This window comes from Gastrolobium bilobum, unplaced genomic scaffold (genome assembly GCF_033153095.1).
Source record: "Gastrolobium bilobum isolate Gb01-03AN ecotype WA unplaced genomic scaffold, APGP_CSIRO_Gbil_v1 utg3760, whole genome shotgun sequence".
Taxonomy (NCBI): domain Eukaryota; kingdom Viridiplantae; phylum Streptophyta; class Magnoliopsida; order Fabales; family Fabaceae; genus Gastrolobium; species Gastrolobium bilobum.
Window position 1 is genome coordinate 213,153 of NW_026898344.1, and position 12,697 is coordinate 225,849.

A 12,697-nucleotide genomic window follows, 5' to 3' on the forward strand; every position below is an offset into this window, starting at 1 on the left:
TACCAAAAAAAAAAAATCTTGGTAAGAAAAGCTTTACTGCTCATATGATCCTACGACCTTGAATCAGATTAGCTTGTAATCAATAAATTGATGTATAATATCCAAAAACAAAAACAAAAAGTTAACAATAATTATGGTGTCGCAATGGTAATTGAAGTGGCAGCAGTTGTAGTGGTTTGAAATTAAGAGTCAAAAATATATAAAACAAGTTAATCGGACTAGTCATATTATGAAAAACAGGTTTTAAAAATAATCAAATAAAAAATAGACATCTAAACAAAAGAATTAATTTTAATTTTAAAAAATTCAAAATCGATAGACACGAGTCCCAACAATTATAAGGACCGTGAGTAACGTTAATGTGTGCAAGGCCAAATAAATCTTGTATAGAAGTAAATTTTAATTTCATTAGTGTATTGATAAAGGTCATGTCACTATTAATCCTTCAATATATGGCCTAAGGTTCATATATACAATATTATTGTTATCAGTTGGCGTCCACTCGAATGTTTTGATAGTAAAACATTGAAGTATATTGTGTTGATCAGGAAACCAACCAGCACAAATCACCTCCATCTGTTAAAACAATTCTTTATTATAGCATGATTCATTATACTTACTCCGCAACAAGAAAATGAAAACATATTGCAACCACCAAAAGGAAGATCCTCTATCCTTTTTTCGGTTTGCAACTACTCTTCACTTGTTATTAAAGCCTCAAAATCATAAAATCAATTAGTTCACAAGAGCAAAATTGAAGGAAGGAAAAACCCTGGAGCAATTTGGCAAAAAATAAATCACGTTCTTCAGATGTCTATCACCAAGAAAGGTAGATGAATACAACTATTAGGTCCAAGTTCAAAAAAAAAAAAACAATATAGAAAAAGATTCGAAGACTCTTATTTCCTCTAGAAGACTAGCTCGTGAGGCTTCATGCCCCCCTTCAATGAAAACCTTGCACCAAGGTAAGCCTTCAATTCTGGAACACTCTCAATGGCTTTGATCAAAGCGGAATCCACAGTCTTTTGGTCATCTTTCTTCTGCTGCGGGAGCTCTTTTTTCTCCTACAATGGGAACAAATAGCACAGGTCAGCAAACATGAGCAGCTGATACAACAACAAAAGTTAAATCAACAAAACAAGAAAATTTGACAAACTAACCTCCTTCTCTGCCTCAAAGAACTCGCCTTCTCCCTTCTTGTTCTTTTTCTGGACTTCCTTTGAGAAGTACTTGTCATCGAATTTATCCACATTAACTGCAGAAACATCTACTTTGGTTGACGTGCCAATAACATATGACTGATTCAGTCGTCTCAAAGGAACTCCATTGACCTTGAAAGGACCTGAAATGGAGAGAAAGAAGCATATGAAGACCGGCCAGAGATGAGTGGAGAGTGAAGTACATCTTAAAAAGGAAGAGTCTCGTGCCTTCAAAATCAAAATCAATAGGTATCTAAAGCTAAAGTGAAAGTAGACTTCAAACACACCCTCTAGCATTTCCACACACACAGAAACACAATCATTATTGAGCATGTATTGAAACAGCAGCATAATCCATTCAAGCAATAAAACGTGAGGCAGCATTTCGATACCAATTATTTATCACAGGTCAAAAGAGAACAACATAGCAATAAAATTCAATCAATCGTTCATCAACAATGATTATCATGCAAAAAAACTCATTTAAACCTACCAATAACAAGAAGCAACATAACAAGAGGCAATATTGCGTATAAGTTGAAACAGCACAATATCTACTATACACCTCAAGCAATAACATAAAAGGAAATTTGAACAACAATGGTTATTTAAAAAAACAACAATTCAAAAAAATCTCATTAAACAGAAAGATTGACAAGAGTTACCGGTTACGAGAAGCAACCCAGAAGGAAGCTGCTTCAGAAAGACAACTCTTTTTCCCTTAAACCTGCCAGCAAGAATAATCAGCACTGTCCCGGGAGTAATGCTAGCCCTGAAAACAAAAACAGACACCATATAAAATCAATTCATTCACATAAGCTCTATATTAACAATAAGTCAAGATACAATGTAAAATGAAATAAATGGGACTAAATACTATCTAACATCGACAATCTAGATCATCTATTTTTCAGATCAATGTAAAGACATTAATACGCACCACCATTGTTCACATTTAATAAATATGGAAAAACTCATACAAAAATGTGGGATTGGTAGTGACCTGAGCTTAGTGGGTTTGGGCTTGTGCTTGTTGACAAGAGGCTTCTTGACATCATCAGCAGGGTAGAACTTGGAGGGTTTCTCAGGTGGAGCTTGAGGCTTAGGGTTGGGATCGTGGCGAGGGAAAACGCCGCCGTTCTTAGCCTTAATGGCCCAGATACCTCTCTTATGGTACATCTTCGACCTTGAGTATTTTCCAATTCCCCTTATCAATTCGGGGTTTCTGCTTACTCTCGCTGTTCTCTGCTTCGGCGCCATTGCTATTGCCACAAAACCAAAACCTACTCTTGCTTCCACTTCTATCTATTATACCCCTTCAAGTTCAATCTCGCTGGCCCTTCCTCTCGCACTCCGGGCTGGGCTTCCTTAAGGTGCCAAACTTAATTGCAGGCCCACGTCTCGTTACTATTTGTTTGTGTCACTCCACTACCTTAACATAAACATATACATTTGAGTAGTTGATATATGAACTTGCCAAAAATACATTACAATTTAAGTAGTAAGTGTCTTAAGTTTTCAGGTTAAATGTTGTATCCGAGTCCACTTATTGTGGTGGAATTGTCGCTTAGTCTATTTGATGAGAGTTCTCCTCTTATTATGGGTTTTATTAGATCACTGCTTAATAGTGGTATCAAAGTCCATGATTTATTGACTTATGTGAATCGAGTATTTGGATATAGTGGTTAACTTTCAAGTTTGATAGACCAGCTAAACGTATGATGTGGAGCCAAAGACTTGATAAGTGTAGTCAAGTCTTCATAAAAACCTATGTCATGTTAGCCAAGAACTTAACGAGTATAGTCAAGTGTTGATGTTTGGTACATCATTTTTTGAAGTTAATCGTTACTTTTAAGTTAAAGTTACAAAAAAATAGCTTAAAAAGTAAAGCTAAAAGTTGTTTCATAATTGTATAAAGTTCTTATTAGGATTTTGAAAGGAGAAAAATGAAATAATTTGTTAATTGAGTTAATTATAAGTGTAAATCATAAACTTCATAAATAAAAGTTTAGAATAAGGATATAATTAAAAAATAAATATGAGAATTCCAAAAAATTGTCATATATTTTTTTTTAAAAAAAAACTCTTTTTGGAAGCTTTTAGCTTTTTTTTCATTAAAAAAAACTCTTTTTAAAATAAGTGCTTTTGTAAAATTATATTTAGCTTAACTTATGCTTAAATGAAGCCAAAAAATGAAGCTAAAATGAGAGTTCTCAAATGAGCATATGACCTCATTAATACTTGAAGAAGTTTTCGCTTGAGGGGGAGCGAATGTGGGCTTGAGACTCATTTGAAGGGGATAATGTTGGGATTCCAAATGTGAGTTATAAAGCCCCGCATTGATTTGAAATGAACTATAACTGAGAACCATATAAGTGAAAGAACCCATAAATCTAACGCCTTAAAATTTTTGGTTAAGATTTTGAGCCCGCTTATTGTGGTGGGTTTGTTGCTTAGCCCATTTGATGGTTGTTCTCACCCTACCATAGGCTCCCCAGACTACTGCCCAACAATAGCATTGATAATTCAAGCGTGAGTGATAGAGTTTTGAATCGGTTGAGAATGGAGTAAGCAACAAGGGCATGTTTGGTGCATAGTATAGAATAAGAACTGATAGTATAAGGCCAAGGCCTGATTAGATTTTAACACTATCTAGCGTTTGGCATGATATTGTATAAGATAATACATTGTATAAGATAATATGATCCAAAGTTTGGTAATGTACTATATAATACTAGATAGGATAAAAATAAATATTTTTAACAAAAATACCTTTTAATAAAGAATTTATATAATTCTTCCAAATATGTCATATGATATTAATTTTTATAAAAATCAATTGATCAGCATGTCTAAAAAATATTACTTTTTATAAAAATAAAAAAAAAACAATATTTTAAAAATTAGTATATTGAAAAATATTTTGTTTTAATATATTAATAATAAAATAATATATTAATTTTTGAGAATTGCACCAGTTAGCGATGTTAATACATTAACTCTTTATCAGGCCTAATTCCACCTCCTCAGACTTGATTAAGTTATACATTATTTTGATGTATTAAGGACTCTGTTGTATAAGCTTATATTATACGATGGTCACACCAAACAACTAAAAATATCATAACGTATAGTATAAGCTTGTATTATCAAGTCTTATACATCACACCAAACAGGCCCTAAATATATAAGTGAAAGAGACCCATTAGAATAACCACTTAGAATAACAAAATAGATTATATTTATCGAGAAGTGTAAAAAAGTATGAATATGTTCTTCGTTGTGCTTCTTGATTAATTGGATGGGACAAATGTGATGATTTTGATGCCCTATTACTCATCTCACTATTTTATTGTGATTGCTCTATTTGATTTTGGGAATGAATTATCTCACATGATATGAGGTTATGTGAAAGGATCTCAGTCATGCAAATATAAATCAACAATTATTCTTTTATCACATTTTATCTTAATGCATTCTACCATACCGTTGATATATTTGAGCAGTTAAGATCATCTCACATGATCTCATGTTACCTAAGAGAATCAATTATCATTTGGTTTTCGCTCGAATCCATCACATGCCAATTTGAGTATACGAAATATTCCCACACGACCTCGTGTTACCTAAAAGAACCAATTATCATTTGAATTTGACTCCAATCTGTCACATGCAAAAAGGAAAAAATGCACGCATGTACATATTGCATGTAAACATTCACTTACACTCTTTTTTTGTGTGGATACATTCAGGAATTTTAAAATGACAGCTTACATGCACATCCTAGGAGTAGCGACAACCAATGTTGTAAAAACGGACCGGCCGGTTCAACCCGAAAATCGGTAAATCGGTCATGTGACCAATCCAGGTAGCATATTGGATCTGATTGCAAGTGAACCGGTTTGACTTGTGCGACCCTGTCGAGTTTTGCTAAAATCGGTGACCTACCGGTTCAAAAAACACTCGGGATATTCCCTTATCAATAACATAAGTAGTGACAGCTATGTATTTTTTTGACACAGATCGAAGGCACAACCTTAAGAAACAAAAAAAATCAGTAACGAAGCCAGAAACGAAACCAAGAGAGAGAAAACCAGAAAACAGACAAGAGGACTAATAAAAAAAACCATATCAGGGTTTATGAGACAGAGGCGGCTGGATTTCGCGAGTTAGTGACATGCGAAAACCATTTATATGCTAGTTTCGTTTATAGTTTTGGCTAAAACTAGCGAAAAATCAACAGAGGCGGATACTGTTTTTTTCTAACTGAGATTGGAAGGAAATGTTAAATGTGAATATTAGGGTTTAGAGGTGGCAATATGGGTTGAACCCGACGGGTCAACCCGCTAACCCGCCAAAACGGGGCGGGTTGGGTTACATATTTCAACTCACCAACCCGCCTCAATCCGCCCCGTTGGATTGTGGGTAAAATCGGGTTGGCGGCGGGTCGGGTTGGCCCGCCGGGTCAATTTTTTTATTTTTTATTTTACTATTAAGTAGTGTTTTATTTGTTTTTAAGCTTTTGTGATATCTAATTTTTTGTTATCTTAGTACTCTATAGAAAAAAATATAGAAGAAAAACTTTATTTATGACAAAGGTAATTTATGTATGGAGATAAAAATAAGTTTGTAAAGAATATCTGACTAAATATTAGCGTACATTTAGACTTAAGATTAGAAAAAAACTAAGAAAAATGTGATATGAAAATAAGTAATATTATAATATTAATAAAATATAATTTATTTTTTATTTTTAATTATTTTTATTTTTTAAACAGGTTGACCCGCCAACCCATCAACCCACAATAAAACGGGGCGGGTTGGGGTTTTCAACCTAATTTCAAGAAGCGGGGCGGAGCGGGTCAACCCACTTTTGGCGGGTTGGGAGCGGGTCGGGGCGGGCCGACCCGTTTTGCCACCCCTATTAGGGTTTTGGAAATATGGGTCGGTTCAATCTTTTTTGAACTCAACGGGTCAAATCTAACTTCACTCTTCTTGCAGTCCCAAAAGAAAAATTTAATAATTTTGAAATCTTTTATGTATCATTTTTTCATGTATCATTTTTTCTTCTATTCACATGTGTGCACCTTTATTTTTATTTATTAATGGTATTATGTTCATGTTTATTTTAATTTAAAATAAGAAATTATAACTTGTATCCCAAATTAAAATTTAAAAGTATATATATATGTATATATATATATATATATATTCGGATCATGCGGTTGAACCAGTGACCCAATAACCTAACATTCCAACCGATTTGATAACCAAGTCGATTTTTATAACATTGGTGACAGCTTACGCTCTCTTTCTCTGTCTCTTTTTATTTGATAATAAGAGTTTGTTATAGTACTAAACTTGCAGGACTTTAGAAAGAGGATTAATTAATAATCAAATATAATATGTTTGGAGAACTAATTTCATAGCAAAATTTATAAAAATACCATGTCAAAGTTTTTTTTTTTTAAGTGCCTTTTTTTTTATTGATACGGAAATTTTCAAGTAATGAACACTTGGACTATAATTAAGCCTCGGTGTCTTCTACTGTATCCCTTTCATCTTTATTTTCTAATAAGAAAGTAAGGTGAGAAAAGTTCTATTTTAAAGACAAAATAAACTCATAAACTTTAATGAAAATTTACGTTAGCATAACAATTTTTTTACTAATAAAAAATTCTTAAGTTAGCTTACCAAAAAAATAAAATATATTCTTAAGTTCAAATTTAAGTTATACAATTTTTATAACCAAAATATCAACCTAGTCCTTTCTTAATTACTAATATGATTTTTTAAGACTTAGAATTAAATATACTCTTTCAAAGCTAGTTGGTCATATTCTAATATCTCGAGACGTGTGAGATGTGTTTACATATTCTAATACGCTGACATGTGAGAGACTCATATTTTTTAGTATTCGAGATCTTACCTTAACTAATCAAGAGATGCATCACATGATGTGATTCACATTTTTTTTCTTGACATGTTTTTTGGAGTCAAGTCAAATCTACCATGATTTTGTCTTTATATATCCCTATATAAAATGGCTAAAAGTAAGCAAAAAAAAGGAATTATTTATTTTTTTAATTAATTCTTTAATAGATGTTTTAATATATTTGTTGATTAATGGATTTATAATAAATAAAAAAACAAAAAATATAATTGGTTAAATTACTAATAAATAGCCTCTGGGCCAAAACTAGGGTAAAACTCGATGCTGTCGAGTTTGACCTCTTTTGATTTCTCCCATTGCGTTATCCTCGATTCCCTGATCAGCGCCTCCAAGGAAGAATTTTTTAATTCTTCCATACATTAGGAGGAAGAATTTTCTTCCTTGAACATAATTTTTTGCCCTTTGATTTATGTGAGTGTGTCATATTTAAATTGTAAGATTAAAATATATAAATAGTTTAATATTTTAATAATTAGTAAGTTATTGCAAAATTGTTTCAGGCAAAAGCAAAACCATTCCAAACCTAACTATGCACTAAATAAATTGAGTTTCATAAGTTTACCGGGAAAAAAAAGTGAGCTTCATAATACAATTAATACATCTTTAAAAAGTTCATAAATCTGACATAAACAAGAGTAAAATTTTACTATTTTAAAATATATAATAAAATGTTTAAATTTTTAAGTAAAAACTTTCTAATTGTGCATACTATGGTCAAAAGTTTATTAAATTAAACAAAGAAAATATTATATTTATAAGTTTTATAAATTACACAATATCTTATTTATAAGACATTCTTAAGTGAAGTTTTATCGATAAAATATAATGTAATTTGTAAAAAAAATTTATCAATATAACTCTCTTTTAAACTAAATCTTAGATCCAATATGAAAGTACAGAATAATATAATTAAAAAAATATAATTTATGCTTAAAATTATTAAAAAGTACCTTATAAATAAATTTTTAAGGTCAATTAATATATCTTGTTTGTTTGGACAAGAGACCCAACTCTATGGCGGGCTCAGAAATTTTTCTTTATGTCTGCACATTTAGGATTGGATTTGAGGGCGCTGCCTCCAAATTTATTTTTTAAAGATCATGATCATGGTCCAATTTTTGCTTCTACTTCAAAAGTAAAGCTTTGTGAATCAACCAAAGTTTTAAGTAAATAATCGATAATTAAAAAAAATAAACACCACAAAAAGACATTGGTAAAATATAGTATAATTGAAGAGGTTAATCGATCAAAAACTCACATTTGTCGATACTATTTGATCCAAAGTTGACCACTTTTGTTTCTAAAAAAAGATGAAAAATCTCGTACGATTCTCATCCACTTGATAAAGATTGAATTTCAGGAATTGTTGATGTCTATTAAAATTTAGATCTAATAAAATTTATGTAAAAAAAAACAATGAGTTAAGATTTAAGCTTTTAATTGCAGAGATTGATTGGACTAGGCCTATCTTTATCTTTTTTTCTTTTAATTTTTTTATTTCTTTTTTTTTTTACACTTGACTTGAATCACATATCTCATGTAAAAAAAAATTCACATAACTGTAACTCTGTAAGTGCAGATACCTGCAACAACTTCGCTACGCTATTGTCTCCTACAATGATTCCTTTCCTTACCCACCACTGCCGCACGTGATTGGAAGCCTTAAATCGCTCGAATTTGTGGTTGGAGAGCATGCTGTGATGTGGCAGTGCCAGTGACCACTCAGCCAGTTTTACCCACCCGTGACAAGATGACTACAGTCCAATGAACAAGCGTACTTCCCTGCAACAACAATCCTCATATTTGCTATTTTTTTTTTTGGTAAAATATATTTGCTATTAATATATACTTATATTTGTTTCATTTCATATAAGAGAAATCAAGTTCTTATACACACATAATAAAAGTGAGTTTCATTTTTTTCTCTCCAATTATTTATGATTTTTTTATAATTTTATTTCACTAACATAAAATAACTTATCTCCATAAAAAAATATTTTCCAATAAAATTATACATTAATAGCTATTAATGTACTTCCCTGCAACAGCAAATATTTTTTTATTTCCAAATAATAATAAAAATAAAAATATTTTCTAATTTTATTAAAATAAAAAATGAAATACATTTTATATTTATACAATATTAATTTTTGTGTGTGGTTAATATTTAATATTGCTTACCAAAAAAAATAATATTAAATATTTATTACTGATAATATTTATTTTTAACATCTTTTGCTTTATGGACACACGATAAAATAAATAAATCAACCAAAAATTAAAATTTACAGTTATACACGCCTCTTGTTATTTTCAGAAGATTTTTGGTGGACAGTGCACATTTTAATCTTATCTTAAAAATTTGTTTTTAAACTAATATTCGAGTAGTTATTATTTCCGATTGTAATTTAAATATGGAATTATGAAAAATAATTATAATTAGCCATTAAAGAAATATTTTTCTATATAGTTTAACAGAAGTTGCTGTCATTCGCAGCTTGATGATATATCAAATTGGGTCTATTATATAGACCAAGATTTACAATTGGTTACATCAGGAAATCAGCTAAACTTAAGGAACAGAAAGCATAAATCAAGCTAATCTATTTACATCAGGAAATCAGCTAAACTTAAGGAACAGAAAGCATAAATCAAGCTAATCTATTTTAATATACAAGGTAACAAACCGTGATAGTTACAATCAGGATCCTAACAAATTAATGCTACTCTAATACTCCCCCTCAAGGTGGAGCATGGAGGGAGGAGATGCCCAACTTGGAAGTCAAAAAATCGAATTGTTTGGATCCAAGTGCTTTGGTCATAATATCTGCGGGTTGAGAACTAGTGGGGATATGTTGAGTAGAAATAGTCTTGCTGAGAAGATAGTCCCGAACAAAATGGCAATCTAACTCGATATGCTTGGTACGCTCATGGAACACTGGATTAGAAGCAATATGAATAGCAGACTGACTGTCACAAAACAGTTGCATAGGGGCTGCATGAGGAATATCAAGAGAGCTGAGAAAAGACTTTAACCAAATAAGCTCAGAAGTCGCAGCTGCCATGGCACGGTATTCAGCTTCAGCAGAGGAGCGGGATATTGTGTTTTGCTTCTTGGTTTTCCAAGAAATAGGAGAATGTCCAAGAGTAACAAAATAACCAGTGACTGATTTTCGAGTCAAGGGACAACTAGCCCAATCCGAATCACAATAGGCACGAAGAAGAAGATCACTGTCAGATCGAAGAAGGAGTCCTTGGCCAGGATTGGACTTAATGTACCGAAGAACACGAATAGCCGCATCGTAATGTATCTGCATAGGATGCTGCAAAAACTGAGAAAGTGTGTGAACTGCATAACTAAGTTCTGGTCGTGTAATCGTGAGATATACAAGACGGCCAACAATACGTCTATAACGTTTAGGATCATCAAACGGAGGTCCTTCAGCAAGAGCAAGCTTGTGATTGGGATCCATAGGATAAGCAACCGGTTTACAACTTTGAAGTCCACATTCCTTAAGAATATCCAAAGCAAATTTGCGTTGAGTAAGAAACAAACCGGTCTTGCTTCGAGCAAATTCAATGCCAAGAAAATACTTGAGGGGACCAAGATCTTTGATTTTAAACCAGGTTTGTAAATGAGCTTTGACACGGTCACAGAGAGAAGGATCACTACCTGCCAACAAAATATCATCTACATAGACAAGTATAGCAACATAATGGGAACCAGTCGAGTAAGTGAACAACGTATAATCAGCACGAGACTGAACAAAGCCGAAACTGAGGAGAGAACTACGAAGCTTAGCAAACCAATTTCGTGGGGATTGCTTGAGACCATAAAGTGAACGTTGAAGCTTACAGGCGTGACCAGACTTGGTTTGGGAGAAACCGGGAGGAAAACGCATAAAGACTTCTTCATCCAAATCGCCATGGAGAAAGGCATTTTGAACATCCAGCTGAAAAATGCTCCATTTTCGAGCTACAGCTACAGATAAAAATGTACGCACACTTGTCATTTTAGCCACCGGTGCAAAAGTCTCAGTGTAATCTTCTCCTTCGATCTGATTGTTCCCAGCAATAACCAGACGCGCTTTATAGCGTTCAATGGTTCCATCAGAATTGTACTTGATGCGGTACACCCACTTACATGGAATAGCTTTCTTACCAGAAGGGAGAGGTTGAATTTGCCAAGTATGATTGGCTTCCAATGCATCAATTTCGGCTTGCATGGCTTTCTGCCAATGAGGATATTGCATAGCCTCTTTAAATGATTTGGGTTCCAGGTTACTATCCACGGCGGCAAGAAAAATCTGATGGTGCGAAGAAAATAATGCATTAGAAACATAATGATCAATGGAATATTGAATACCTGAGTCGATTGGAGAAGTGGAGAGACGAGGAAATGGTGTAGTCATTGTGTTGCATACATAATCCTTTAAATGAGATGGGGGACGTCTGGCACGCTGTTCACGAATATCTGCCACAGATGCAGTGTTGGGTTCTGTCAACGGAACCGGTGAACCAGGGACATCCGTGGATGAAGTAATAGAACCCGGAACTGGGGAGGACGAACTCCCCCTGTCATCAAGCTCCGCTGTGGGAGTATCAATAGCAGTAACAGGTGCCACATCATAATCGGTGAAGACAGCTTGTGGTGACGGTACATGGACAGAAGGTGCAGATGAAGTTGCAGCCAATGGAAAAATAGTTTCATGAAATAAAACATCACGAGAAACAAATATTTCATGAGTGGAGATATCCATGACCTTCCATCCTTTTTTGTTGAAAGGGTAGCCAACAAACACACACTTACGGGAGCGAGGAGCGAACTTGTCATGTGGTTTGGGTAAAACAGTAGTGTAACATAAACTCCCAAAGACCCGTAAGTGATCATACTTTGGTGGAGTGCCATGCAAAACTTCATAGGGACACTGACCACCAAGGAGTGGAGTCGGTGTCCTGTTGATGAGGTGAGCAGCGGTCAAGATGCATTCTCCCCAAAGAGATATAGGTAAGTGACCATCAAAACGCAAAGCACGAGCCACGTTGAGGATGTGACGATGACGACGTTCAACGCGTCCATTTTGCTGTGGGGTGTAAGTGCATGATAATTGATGATGAATACCGTAGGATGAGAGAGCCTCTTGGACTACAGATGACAAAAATTCAGTCCCATTATCACTCTGAATTCGCTTAACAGATGCATCATATTGGGTGCGAACCAAGTGGAGAAACCGAAGTAAACATGTGGAAGTTTCAGTTTTATTGCGCATCAAAAAAATCCAAACATGTCTACTAAAATCATCGACTACAGTTAAAAAATAGCGGGCACCAGTTGTAGATGCCATATGATATGGCCCCCATATATCACAGTGAAGTAAATCAAAAGGATGTAAACAACGTTTATTATTAATAGGAAAAGGACTTCGTGGTTGTTTGGCTTTACAACAAACGTCACAAGGAGCCAAATTGTTTGCATTGGAAATAAAAGGTAACAAAGATAAATAACGGGAAGATGGATGTCCTAGACGACGATGCCATAGTGCTG

General features: G+C 33.7%; 1 protein-coding gene across 1 annotated transcript; it reads right to left on the reverse strand.

The window, feature by feature from the left end:
* Positions 1 to 729: 729 nt before the first annotated feature.
* LOC133315070 (large ribosomal subunit protein eL6z-like) lies at positions 730 to 2,495 on the reverse strand. The gene is made up of 4 exons (XM_061516619.1): positions 2,203 to 2,495; positions 1,865 to 1,971; positions 1,161 to 1,342; positions 730 to 1,064 (listed from the first exon to the last, which is right to left on the reverse strand). The coding sequence occupies exons 1-4, from the start codon at positions 2,457 to 2,459 to the stop codon at positions 909 to 911; spliced, it is 702 nt and encodes a 233-aa protein (XP_061372603.1). The 5' UTR covers positions 2,460 to 2,495; the 3' UTR covers positions 730 to 908.
* Positions 2,496 to 12,697: the final 10,202 nt, after the last annotated feature.